Source organism: Cynocephalus volans, chromosome 9 (assembly GCF_027409185.1).
Source record: "Cynocephalus volans isolate mCynVol1 chromosome 9, mCynVol1.pri, whole genome shotgun sequence".
NCBI classification, from domain to species: domain Eukaryota; kingdom Metazoa; phylum Chordata; class Mammalia; order Dermoptera; family Cynocephalidae; genus Cynocephalus; species Cynocephalus volans.
This window is the reverse complement of record NC_084468.1, coordinates 61,228,304-61,242,071: the sequence shown is the minus strand read 5'-3', so window position 1 is coordinate 61,242,071 and position 13,768 is coordinate 61,228,304. Positions and strand designations below refer to the sequence as shown.

The 13,768-nt window shown below is 35.0% G+C and overlaps 1 protein-coding gene across 1 annotated transcript in view; it reads left to right on the top strand.

Annotated features, from left to right (window-relative positions):
• Positions 1–8,248, top strand: part of GC (GC vitamin D binding protein) — a 50,237-nt gene extending 41,989 nt beyond the window's left edge. The window contains exons 11-13 of the mRNA XM_063107450.1: positions 181–278; positions 2,237–2,369; positions 8,219–8,248. Coding sequence (XP_062963520.1) covers positions 181–278; positions 2,237–2,369; positions 8,219–8,248 — 261 coding nt within the window. The remainder of the gene's footprint in view (positions 1–180; positions 279–2,236; positions 2,370–8,218) is intronic.
• The last annotated feature ends 5,520 nt before the right edge of the window (positions 8,249–13,768 follow it).

The following is a 13,768-nucleotide window of genomic DNA, read 5'->3' as shown; positions in this document are numbered from 1 at the left end:
GGCCTACAAAGACTAAAATTAGTAGATAGTAATCTAGACTTATGCAGAAAATGTTTGCTAGTGCTTGGTGTAGATAATAAATATTCATACTGATATAGTATATGAATTCTGATTTAATAGCCTCATGGGACAGTCTTTCAAGACAATTAATTTTGTTACACAATTATTGTTTGCTTACAGGGTCCTCTACTGAAGAAGGAACTATCTTCTTTCATTGCCAAGGGACAAGAACTATGTGCAGATTATTCAGAAAACACATTTACTGAATACAAGAAAAAGTAAGGGACTTGTTCTGGCTATATTCTCCAAATTTATCAGTAATATTTGCCTAGTATTGTGCTTTGAAAGCATGGTTGAAAACTTAGGTGTGCTATGTGAACAATAAAAAGAGGAACTGCATTAAGAGTTTTAAAAGTGGTCAGAATCTAATATCTATGTAAGCAGCAGCTGAGTTCTTTCTGGGGGAACAAAATGTCATGTGTATAAGGTGAGAGGCTATTTAGAACACAGCCACAAAAATTATAAAATCTATCTGCAGGGACTTGATTCAAAATGGCAAAATTAGCACATAGATTATCAATATTCTTGCCCCAAAGTTATCTGTAGATATTGCCACATATAATTCAGGAGCTATAAAACTGCTAGAAAATATTATCTAATTTCATGACATATTGCCTGACAAGATGACCCAAACTTTCAACCAAGTATAGTGTCAGTGGTCATCACCAGCATGTGTTTCTTATAAATTGGGAAGTCAAATGCTAATTATCAATAATGATGTTCAATAGTCATTTTTCTCTATTAAGAGGAGGAGAAAGCATTTCTTTACAAGTAGGTGTTAACACTAAAATAACAGGCTGTAATAATGAAAGTAGTAGTACTGGGTTCTTGAAAAAGTCTCCATTCAGAAGACCATGTCATTCTCAACTTTATTTAATAAGTTTCTCAGATCCATTTCAAACAACATGGGCCATAAGTAAGCACAAATAGAATTCCATAAAAAAGATCTTTCTAAATAATCCTAAAAGTAAAATACTTCTTTCAGTGACCCCCATGAAGTCTACCTTAGCAAAGCTTTAAAAAAAAAATGAAAAACTGAGAAAGACTTAAGTTCAAAATGATTATTTCTCAGTTATCAGAAAACTGTTTAATTGTATAATCTAGTAGAATATTATGGAGGTAGTATAAAATAATGTTAATCAGATAATTCAAATTTAAGTTCTCTGGCAACAGTTTTGAACTCCAGGATTGCATGGGGTATCTGAGTAGTAATTTATATAGTCTGGATTCCAGATGAACTTGTAGTAGAACTGACATGTAGGGTTATGAAATTAGAAAAGATTAAGACTACTGAGTCTAGGTATTTGAAATCCCCCACTTTTTTTTTTAATCATCTGATTTCCTTTTGGTCTCACTTTGCCTCCTCTCCTAGCTTGGGCCTACTCATTTCAATAATTCTTGTTATGAATAAACTAGTCCCCCTTTCCCTCATGTCCCTTTCTAGCATCCACCTCGACAACCCCAGCGCCAGATAAATTTGGTTCTCTTTTACCACCCATTGCCCACTACTGGCCTGGCAAGTATTTCCTGGAGAAAGTCATAAAACCAGGTTGAGTTGTTCATTATGAAGATGAAGAGGCAGCAAGATCATAGATTGTTCAAATTGAAAGACTCAGAGGTACCAAGTCCTATCACCATCAAGAAAATGAGATGCAGAGTTAGTTAACGGTACAGTTCAAAATGAGAACCAAAGTTTCCTGACTCCCCTTTCAGTGTTTTCCAGCACAGTGAGTTGATAAGTAGACAAACCCAGGAGAAAATTATGTAAAATATGAGAGAAAAGAAAAAGGATTAAGTAGTATGAGGTCCCATAAAGAAAATACTCTTTAAGGAGCTTGAAATCTAAAATTGGAGAGAAGGTGAAGAGTCAGGGAAATGGAAGAGAAAATCATCCATGTTGCGATAATGAGCAAATGAAAAGGGAAAGATTGGAATTCAGATGCAGCAGCAATTTGTATGTTTATTTTCATGATCTTGAAAGAGACATAGATTTCACATACTAATCTCAAATCGACTCACCAAAAATTATTCCACAGATATAGAATTTTCTCGAGTCAGGCAAGTACTTATTTTAATTATTTTTTTATTATAAAAGATCTGAAGTTGGCTATCATTTCACATTAGAAATGTTTATAAAATACATATAATAAAACCTCACATAAAAATGGTCTTTCAGACTGGCAGAGCGACTAAGAGCAAAATTGCCTGACGCCACACCCACTGACCTGGCAGCGCTGGTTGACAAACGCTCAGACTTCGCCTCCAAGTGCTGCTCCACAAATTCACCTCCTCTTTACTGTGGCTCACAGGTAGGAAAATGTAACCCTCTACTTATCACTTCAGAGTGTTCTAAGAATTTACGCATTAAGATTTACTAATTTCTTTCTTGTTACTGGTGCTGTTATAATTTTGTTCTCTTTTCAGCAAAAGAAAATGACTATTTCCATGTTATGCTCACTTAAAAAAAAATAAGCTTTGCAAAACTTATGAAATTTTAGTTTCTTTTAACTTTACAGTTTTTTATAAGAAACAAAAGGGTTTGTGAATGCGGGCAGCAAAGGACAGTGTAGTGTTTTTCAGACTATAGGTTGTAAGCCAGCAACAGCTTTTAAAAATGAAAGAAGAAAAGAAAAAGAATATAGTAGAAATATCAGAGGCCATCTCACACAGTGAGGGTGAACACGGTGAGGGTAAAAATTCATTAAAATTTTTTTTCATATATATGTATGTATGTTTATGTAAATATATCATATGCATATATATGAGCATAGGCAGGTAGATCAATTAAAAAATACTTTCAGAAAAATTCGATCATACCATACCTTCCATTTTAATTATAAAAATATTAAACTTAATTTTGTTTTAATATGAAAAAAAAAGAAATACAACCGGAGAATTTCTAAAGGTCACATAAATGTTTCTTTATCATAAGAATTATTTTCTAAGTAAAAAAGACTTCTATGAATATTAAAGTGTTAGTCATTTTTAATTACAAATTTTTCTTTTTGACACTATCATTTGGCTCCCAACTCTGAAACACAGAGAAATTAGAACTCCCATATGTTTCAATTTTCCTCCCCAACTCCTTTGAATTTTTGTGAGTTCTTGGGTTCATCTTTCTTTAAGTATCTGTTTTCCTTCCACCTCTTCCTCCCATTCCTCTGCCCCTGTCCCCCTCCTCCTCTCTCTTCCTTAAATTGCCAGATCCTTTATATTTTACCTCGTGCAAAACATGGGCAGTTCTGACCAGACCCTTTATTTTCTCTGATAATAGATGAGTTAGTGTCTCCCTATTCACTGCATCCGAGGTCTATTGGTGTCCTATAAACCACAATGAGAGGCTGGTGCTTTGTGTTCTGCCCATCTTTATGTAGACTGAAGGTATGAGGGAGGGGAGGAGAGCCCAGCTCAGGCTTTGTGTGCCCACTGTAAGTAGACCTAGACTATGCTCTGACTTCTGAGATTGGAAGTGTCTTCTACTAGGATTTCCTTCACCGAGGCAATATCTGCCCTCTTCCATGGGGGGATGTTTTGTTGGCCTTTTTCAGAAAGTCAGTCCACTTGTTCATATCCTCCATTGTACCTGTTACTCTCCAGCAATCATCTCAATTATTTAGAAGAGTCAAAAGCCAAGGGCCACTCTTCATTTCACTTTACTGCTAACTTGGAGGTATTAGTGACAATTCTGAGAATTTTGTTGTCCCACGTATTCCATATCAGAAGTACAGAGGCAGGGTTAAGAACAACTCTACACCATGCCAAAATATTTTCTTCTTCGGTGCGCCTCTTTCTGAAGTTCATAAAATTAAATTGTTTCACCTTCCCACTTTGCTGGTGGCTGTTGAGGTTTTCTGACTGGACTTTAAAAATGTTTATTTTGTCATGTATTGGGGAAGGAGTATTTATGATCCACCTTTGACACACCATTTTTGTGTGTCTTTACAGAAAAATAATTTAACTATAATGTAAAGGTCAATGCTACATAGGCTAATAATTTAATGCCAGTTAGAAGTACTTCTCCACAAGTAAAACTTTCTCTTAAGAATTTACATGAATTTTTGTTTATTTATTAATCCATGAAAGGAACAAAGCCTAATAGAACACATTTGAAAATAACTAGTAACTTAATTTTTTTAAAAATCATAAAGGTAAAAATGTTGGAAGAAAACTATAAAGATTATCCCGTGTGACTTCTCACTCAGTTAATTCCTCCTGTAGACCATTCAGCCTCCATTTAAATACCTATAGTCAATTTATTTTCTCCGAGAGGTAGAAACGGCCTATTTCGCTGCCAGATAGCTTAATTTATGAGAACATTCTTCTATAAGTTAGGCCATACATATTTCCTTCATAATTTCTACTGAGCCTACCCTGGCTTTCTCTATCAACTAGAAAATGTCTATTTTCTGTTCTCAATAGCAGCTCTTTATACTTAAAGTGGCTTTTTAAAAATTAGGTTGTGTAAAGTATTTTTTAAAGTCTTGGTTTACGTGTACCAATTCTCTTAACATTTTAGTGAAGTTTTGTTTGTTGTTTTTTACTGCATAGTGCCTAAGAAACAAAGTCTTAATCGGCTTGACAAACGCAGCTACATCTTGCTTGATTTCCTTCTTCGTAACCTTAGCGATTCTGATTTCTCTCCTAATTTCTACATTTATATTCTAGTCCCAAACCTATTTGCTAATCTTGTTTATAACAATTTGTAAAGTCAGAATTCCAGATGAAAAGAGTACAGTAGAATAGAAACCTTTAAATTCCACTGTCAAATATGTCATCTTTATCTTTCATTAAAATTCAAACCACAAAAAATTCTTAACATAAAAACTGAATGAGTTGGACTTGTCAGGGTATTTGGTCAGTACAGGCATTAAGACATTTAGCATAATTATTAAATTGAATGGGTTCTTTCATACAAACTTGCTTTTTGTACCCTAAATTTAGGTTGAATTTGGGTTGCCTTATCTAGAAAAATAAAATCACCTTACCTAGAAGTTGTTTGCAATTAGCACAATTTGCTCTGAGGGTCTCAGTCATTTAAAAAGTGTGAGTGTAGGGGGGAGACTGTCTAAATATTCTTTTAGATTCGATAAGAAAGATCACTTTTTAAACCCTTCCCCTGTCCCTTTTGATAACTTTCTATTTTCTTGCTTATCTCCAGTAAGTTTATAGAGTACTGTGGCTGCATAGCCAATCTTTCAATAATTGCTCAATAAATTGAGATGAATGAAGTTGATGTGATACTTGTGTACTATTTGATTATTTAGAGCACTCAGAGATTAGACCCTCTGGTGTTTCTATTAGCCCTTCTAATTGTCTTTCTAAACTGAATCTCCTGGCTAGGTAAGCAAGCCCACCTCTCCTCTCTGACTTCATCAGAAGGCACATCTGTTAGAACAGAATTTGCTTTAATTCCCAATGCTTAGTTGAATGTTTCTCCCACTTACCCTATAATATTTGGATCATAAGTTGTTAGATTTCCTTGTACTACATTTGCTTGACAAATTTTTTTCTTAAAAGTAATGTCTATTTACTCCTTTTACTGCAATCACTTATATCCAGGGATCAATCTCTCTTTGCCATTTTAAATATGCTTGGCACAACTGGTGGAAGAATGGCAAAAGGGGCTTCTGAGCTTCTGAACCACATCAAGTTAGTGTTTTATTATGTGGAAATCTACTCCCACCCTCATCCAGTTCTTGAAATGACCAGGAAATAGAACGCCAGTGTGATTTTCTTTTGGCTTTGCCATGGCACTCTCAGAACTGGCTTGTTTATGACATAACGGCCCATTTGCCTGCAAAAAAATGTGTGTGTGTGTGTGTGTGTGTATACGCACACATAGTTTCAAAATCAGACTTGTAATATTTTTCTCTTTCCATCATTCAGGCAGGGTATCCCTATGCACTTTTCTGCAAATTCATTGCTATGCTTCTATAAGATGTCCCAACAGACTGCTGGTGAATATCAAATATGATTTCCCAAAGTATTCAGAAAGCCACTGCTATATGCTGGAGTGGATTACCAAAGTCTTGAAAACACAGAGACAAAAGCAAATAGCCAAGTAGAAGTTGGGCAGAGAAGAAACTAACAATAGAGTCTACCCCTTCTCCTCTACCTGTTTGAGTACTTCAGTAAAAACTGGCATAGGCACTTTAATTTGTTATATCTCTCGATATAAATAGATTTTATATGTTCAGGAGAATGTTAATAGCTTTTCATGTATATGTTTATAGAATAATCCCCCAAAATTCTAAATATTAAGTACCATTTTAACTCCCCTCTTACAGATGGCTTGAATAAGATTTACAGAGGTTATATGACATAGAAAAATCATAAGCTTATTCCACATTAGTCTGTTACTCTCACTCCACGTCATTGTCATAGACTTCAGCCCTAATTTAGCTAATCATGACAAAAGCAAAGTTTTGATACCCAGAGATTACTAACTATTGGCTGAAAATTCAAAATTACCATTGTTAAAATAGCAAAAATTAAACCAGGTTGGTAGCATCATGCTGAATTTCATTCATCTCACTTCCTTGGAATCTTCTCCATTAATCATATTCTCTTCTTTTGCTTCAACATTTCCTTTTTACTGGCTCTGCCCAATTTGTATCAAAGTTGCTCTTCTCCTTACCACAAAAAATAAATATTTTATACACATCCCTAGCTATTTTTCTTTCTCCTCCCCTTCCAGCCTAGATTCTTGAAAGAGTATATACTCTGATCCCTCATACCTTCTACAAATTCCTCAGTCTTTTGCAGTCCTGCTTCTGATGATACCATACTACTGTCAACAAGGTCACACCACCAGTCTCCTTCCTGCTGAATCTAATAAACATTTTTCTGTCCTTATAAGTATCTCTGCAAATCATATGATACCCACAACTATTCCTTTCTTCTTAAAACACGAATTATTGAAATTACAAGAATTATTGATAATACTTGAAACAAGTATTATCTTCTACCTTTTGTCTTTCAATAATTCTTTCCTTCTTGTTCTATTTCATATTTTCCTCTTCTACCTACCCCTTAAATTTCTGTTTTCCAGGGTTTTTTCTTTGTTCTTCATCACTTCCATGACACTACATTTTCCTGAGTGTTCTCCTCCATGCACATGTCTTTAATCTCCAGGTCTCTACCTCAAGCCAGACTTTCTCCCCTCAGCACCAGGCTTCATATCCAAATGTCTACAGGGCTCTCTTGTCCCACAAGAAATTCAAACTTAAAATGGCCAAAATCTTCCCCCTAAAATCTTTTCTTGTGTTTTCTAAATTTATGAATATAACCACTATTCACCCATTGTCCCAAGATAAAAACTTAGTGATCCCTGATTTCTCCTCTTTTTCCATATACATTCAATCAGATTCCAAATCCTATCAATTCTAAGTCCTCAATATCTCTCAATATCCCACCCATCTTCTTCTACATTCTCAGTACTTAATTTTAGGCAACCTTTCACCTGGATTACAACCTCCCAATTAGTCTCCAATCTCCAGTTCACCCCCAATGCCTCACATCCAATCCCATCTCTATACTGAGGTCAAAACACAAAATGACTAATACATTCCTCCAATAGCTCTCCATTGCTTTTAAATTGAAGTCCAAATCTTTTACAAAATCGGAAGCTTTTGGACCCTTGGTTCCCCTCCAGGCTGACCTCCTATCATTACTTCTTGTGCCTCCTGTTTTGGTTCTCCTGAACTACTTGCAGTTTTCCAAACACACTAAACCTGTTCTTATGACTCAGCCCCTATTGCCCTATCTGTCATCAGGCTTGCCCTGGCTAAATCTTTCATCAGGCTTCAAGATTCAATTTAGACATCATCTCCTCTGGGAATCCTTCTCTGGCACTCAAGCTCCTTTGTTGTCCCACAACATTCTGTGCATACCCAATAATTAGCACTTATTAAATTCTGTTGTCGTTATTTTCTTGTCTGTTTTTCCCAGAAGACTGTAAACTCTTCAAGGGTGGAGACAATGTAAAGCTAAATAAATATGAAGGATGGCCAATAAAAAACTGCAATGTAAAATTACATTTTGGCAAGCATCCTTTCCTCTAAGCAAAGTTTCAAAATTTTGTATACCTTCTGCATGATTAGGTAGTCTACAAATAAAGTACTTCATAAATTCTATAACATTCTTTGTTCATTATTAGATCGATGCTGAAATGAAAAATATCCTGTAGTCGGGATGCATATGTACTATCTTAGGTAAGTATATTTTTTAAATGCTGCACCAAGAATCCAGCATTGTACAATGTATTTTTTAAAAGTCACAGAATGGAAAGGAGACTTTCTTTTCTGATCTTTTTTTCCATTTATTATCTATTCAAACTCGTTTTATAGATGAGAATTTTAAGCACTTAGAAAAGTTAAAGAACTTACAGAAGTGCACATAGTCAACTTCTGATACATTTAAGACTACATTCCAGGTTTACTGTTCTCTAGCCTGGTGCTACATTCATCCTAACCTCACATTTAAGATAACGACAGCATAAAGATCACTTAAGGGATCCTGATGCACTTTAATAAGAAAAACTGAGTTTTAAAGACAGGATTCATCAAAAATAACATGGTTAAAAATAACACAGCAGGGTTCTTAAAAGGAAAGACACACTCTTCAAATTAGAGAAACACTGTTGAAATATTATCACTTGCTTCTTTCAGATACTACATTTTCACCCATTTTAAAATGCCTGATGAAGATATTAAGAATATAAAATAGTTTATGTAGCTATAACTCCACAATTTAAAGTGAAGGTGACCTCAACTCTGCACATTTCAACAAGAATATTTTCTCTGCAGGTTCAGTTATATTCATTTTAAATATATTGCAACTGAGGTTTTAAAATGATGCAAATAATGGTTTGAGTTTATCTCAGATCTTAGTTGAACTGAGGCTTTTCAATGATGTCAGTTGTTATTTTGCTGACTGACAATTTCGCCCAGAATGATATGGAAACAAATGCCCTCCAACCATTGACTAATGAAATTAAATCATTTCTTCGTATTCAGCTTGTCAACTACCAATTATTTGAATCAGCTGACGGAATAAAAAAGAAAATTAACACTCTGAGAGACAGTACAAGGTGGGTGGTCAAGGAAACTCATTTCTGGAGTCACCCGACCTAGATTAGAATCCCCACTCCAACTATTTATCTTTGTGAAATAGAGTAAGTGATTTATACTGCCTAAAGCTCTGTTTCCTTTTTTGTAAAATGAAAATTTCAGTATCTACCTCCCAGTGCTGTTGTAATGATAGTTGATGATGATGTACATAAAATGTCTAAAAAGTAGTAAAAACAATCCCAAATATTAGCAGTAATACTAGCAAAGTTGATGCTACTGCTGCTTCTACTACTACTATTATTATGAATCTAAGCTAAAAAAATGTTTTCCTACCTATATATTTTTGTGCTTTGGCACACAGATATTCCGTCCTAAAAGTAAAATAAGTTCCCTATATAATACCTGGGGAATAAAAACCAAAATGCAAGTTACTTGCAGTGTACATATTCTAGAGTTGAAATAGTATCTGGTCTCTGTTGCTGCTAAATTATTCCTCTTTCCCCATTTAAATGGGTCCCATTTCCCTTTATCTCAATCCACATGTAATAATTTCCACACAGCAAAAATCCCAATATACAACAGTTATCTCACCTCCCACCCTTTAAGATATCTTAAACTTTAATTAAGAATCAGGATTGTTTGGAAAGCTATGCAATAACTTTGACCTTGAATTTGTTTTTCACTGAACTATGTTATTCTTCAAGAACTCAGAGTGCATTTTCTTAGTGTCTTAGGTATAGTTTCAGGCACTGGAAGGATGTATTGAAACAGGAGAAAGTATCCTAAGAAAAGTAAGGGAGGCAATACCAACTTGATGGATTTCAGCAGATTTATTTTTAACCTAACAACTTTCATAAATATTTTTAATACTAATTAAATCAAGAGGTGAACTTGGTTTTTCAGTGTCAGATTAATGAAAATTCTAATATACCAGTTCTTCTGGTTCATAATCATTATCTTCATCTTCTATAGAAATTTTTTATCATTTCTCCTGTGCTAGTCAATATTTTTCTCTTGCCTTTAATTAGTCTTTCAATTTCTGCATCACCCAATTGTTTGGTTACCCAAAAACATTTATTTTTATTTTTATTATTTATTATTAGCATATTCATTATTACAAAACATGATTTTTCTTTATGCCCTTTACCCAAACACATTTTGATCATCTGGATGGAAGCTCTAAAATCATTCACATAGTCCTTTCATAGATTTCAACAACATACATTTGTTCTTTTGAGCTCAGTTTTATACACTGCCTTGTTTATCATAATCATAATCTGCAGTGATGAAGAGCTACCAACATTCAGTCATATAAGGAATAGTTATGTGGCTTTGAAAAAGCAAATTATACCTTGTTCACATGGTCATAGGACTGGGGTACTTGATATACAGAAATAATGATGCCACAGCCTAAACCTTTTTATTAGGTTTTCAGAACGCTACAAGGAGATTGTGTTTCCTGGGTTTTAGGGAGAATTTTGTAGCTCTATTAAACAACTCTAGATTCATTCAATTGTCAGTGGCATTGCCCAAATACAACACAGTCCCAATCATGAGCTGCTCTGAACCCAGGTCCTGATTTAATGATTCCAGACTAAGTGCTGAATACTTTTTTCCCCAGACAGACCAGTCTTTTCATTATATTTTAAATTATTCTAGAAGATATTTTCTTCTATGATTTTTCTCTCACTGTATAACAGGTAAGCTCTCCAATGGTAGAATTGGCACACTGTTTAGGATAAAACAGTTCCTAAAACTGTCAAGCCACTTCAACTGATTATGTATTTTTGCAATGAAAGCCTACTCCTCTCTAGTTAGAGATTTGAACAGCTTGTAGAAGCTGAAGTCTTTTGTCTCAAGGTGTTCCAATCCCGACGTACACCTGCAATTCATGTCTTTCAGTAAACAGTTCCACACTATTTCACTCAACTAAAATCTTATTATAAACTTGAGTTGTCATTGTGATGGTTATTGGTCCACTTGATTGATTTATTTCTTCAAGGCTTCAAGCCCCCAAATTGATTGTGGTCACATATTCATGCACCGCTAGAAAGGGAATTACTGTCTCTTAAATCTCACAAAGCCAGGTGTTTTTTTTTTCCCCTTCAACTTTGGAAGCAATCAATCAGTGTTCCCTGGGTTGCTGAAAGATAAAGGAATTGGCTCACACTCTAGAATCAAGTTGAGTGAAGAATATTTTAGATACCAGAATCACACCCAGCAGACAGGTGCTGACGCTCCGGCAGAAACATAAGTACTGACGCCAAGTGAGGGAAGAACAGATTCATGTCTCCCATCTCATCCTCACTTCAAGGCATAAACTCATTGAAGAGGATGAAAGACAGAATTTTTTTGAACTGTGCAGGTAGAACTATAACATAATTTTATTATTCTGTCTTAGAAAAGGGTTAGAACTTAAGAGGAGACACATTTGCCTTAATACAAAGTAGAAGGTGATTTGATAAAAACTCATACCCAGTGTTTTCCTAGAATAAAACTCACTGAACTATTATCACATTTCTGTGATAGGGGACCTCCTTATGTTATCATTTTTGCTCTGGCAGTGATTTTTTATTCTCATAGATTAGAAAGTCACATACATCAATTAGTTTAATGAAAAAAAACACTGTACAGGGTACAATGTACCTTGGCATAACAGTACTGATAGCATATAAAGAAAGTCATCACTTCATATGCCATATTGGGAATATACTGATATTGCAAATTTCTTACATTTTTTTTTTATTCTGGACCCATGAGGTAGGCCATAGTGGATATGTGGGTCGTGGTACACAGGTTTTTCCTTGGCATAAACATAAAAATAGCATGTCCTTATTTGCATCTGTTGAGTGGTGTTATGGTTGTTGCCCATCTGCTCTGTTCTTCTAACACGTCATTCATTCTCATAGACCTGAGCTGGAACCACCCTTGGGAATGACCTCTGATGGCCCTACCTAAGCAAAACCACTGAACTTCTGAGGAGATGACTATGATACTCCTTACTTTTTCAAGCTGCTATGTCTTCATTCAATGATAAGTATGATGATTTGCTGTTAGAATAAATTAAAATATAATGCAAACCATAAATGTGACTGAGAATGATGTTGCTGTTCAGAACACTGATCTTCAGAACTGTTGCTTTCTCTCACAGAGCTGCTGTTGTAGGCAGTCTCAACCTCACAGCACCTGCTTTTTTCTAGATCTCTGCTGTTTGCCTCTAAAAGATTCACAGCATTAAGCATGTCTTCACAACTCGCAACTAAACATTGTTCCCTGATTGCTTCTCAGGCTTGGTAGGGACCATTAAGGAAAATTTAGCTAGCCTTTCACAGTAAACAGCCTGAGATATCTCACTTAAAAAACGTCTACCAAGATTAACTTCTTGCTTCTAACTACAAGTCACATGGCATTAATTAGGTACTATCTGCCTTGCAAAAAGAAAATCTTTGTGGCCTGAGTTTGTTTTTGCTAAAGACTCTTCAGAGCAATTTATTGAGGCAAAGTTCTAAAAACATCATGATTTTCAGCTTACCTCAATTTACCATATATAAAATAGGAGTAGATGGGATTTGCCCAGGGAAAACAAAGGTGTTTTAACTATAAATTCTGCTTTGAAAGAAAGATCATGTTTTCAGAATAAATACCTCTCTGAAACTAATGCGAACCAAGGGATACCTTTTATATGTAAATACTCTTTAATTGCATCAGGAACTGGGACATAAAATACCTGCGCCTTCTATGGTAGAAGATGCAGTCCTACCCCCCACAAAGATTCCAAAATGGGAAGTTAACCTCAAATAGAGAAATTTTGCAAATGCCATGAAAACAAAAAGCAACAAACTGTCCACTACATATTTAGGCAGCATTTAATTTTTTTTTTTAATTCTCTTTTACCTCAAAAACTACCTTACTAAAGCTTTAAAAGCTTCAAATGACTCAGGAAAGTAGATATGTCTGAGGAAATATGAGGAGACTGAGACTCCAAAAAAGGCGAATCAGTGGCCAAACGTCACACATGTAGCAAAGAACAAAAGAGGGACTTAGCTTTCAACTCCAGCATCCCATGGAAGGTTAATGGGAGTACTTGAAGAATATGTTCCCTGATCAAATTAGTTTTGGAAACACAATATAGTATCTCTCTCTTTTGAAGAGTCACAATTTATTGTATACAGTTCAGTGTTTCCCAAATATATTTAACCACTAACCCCTTTTCCTTTTAATATTGCCCAGAATTATTGCTCTGTGAAATTAATTTTGGAAGATTCCACTCACGTTTGGGAAATTACATTTACCAATCATTCATTGACTACCACAAATTGGTCCATTTTGGTCAAGTATTTTCATGCTTGACCATGAACTGGGTGTTTTTTGTCACTAATAAATCAGTGAATATTACATGATTGACTGAAGTACTATTTTCACAGTTCCCCTGGATATATTTTCCAGCAAATTCTGAACACCTTTCACCATTTTTGCTTATATTAAGAGTCACTGATCCAAATATTCTGTCATTTTACTTTAAAAGTTTTGAAGTAAAACTCTTTAAGTAGTCTTGTTGGCCTTATAAGCATAATTATGCCCATGTTTGTTTCATGGGAAGTGGAGATCTTTTGCCAAAATATATGTTTTCTTCCTGA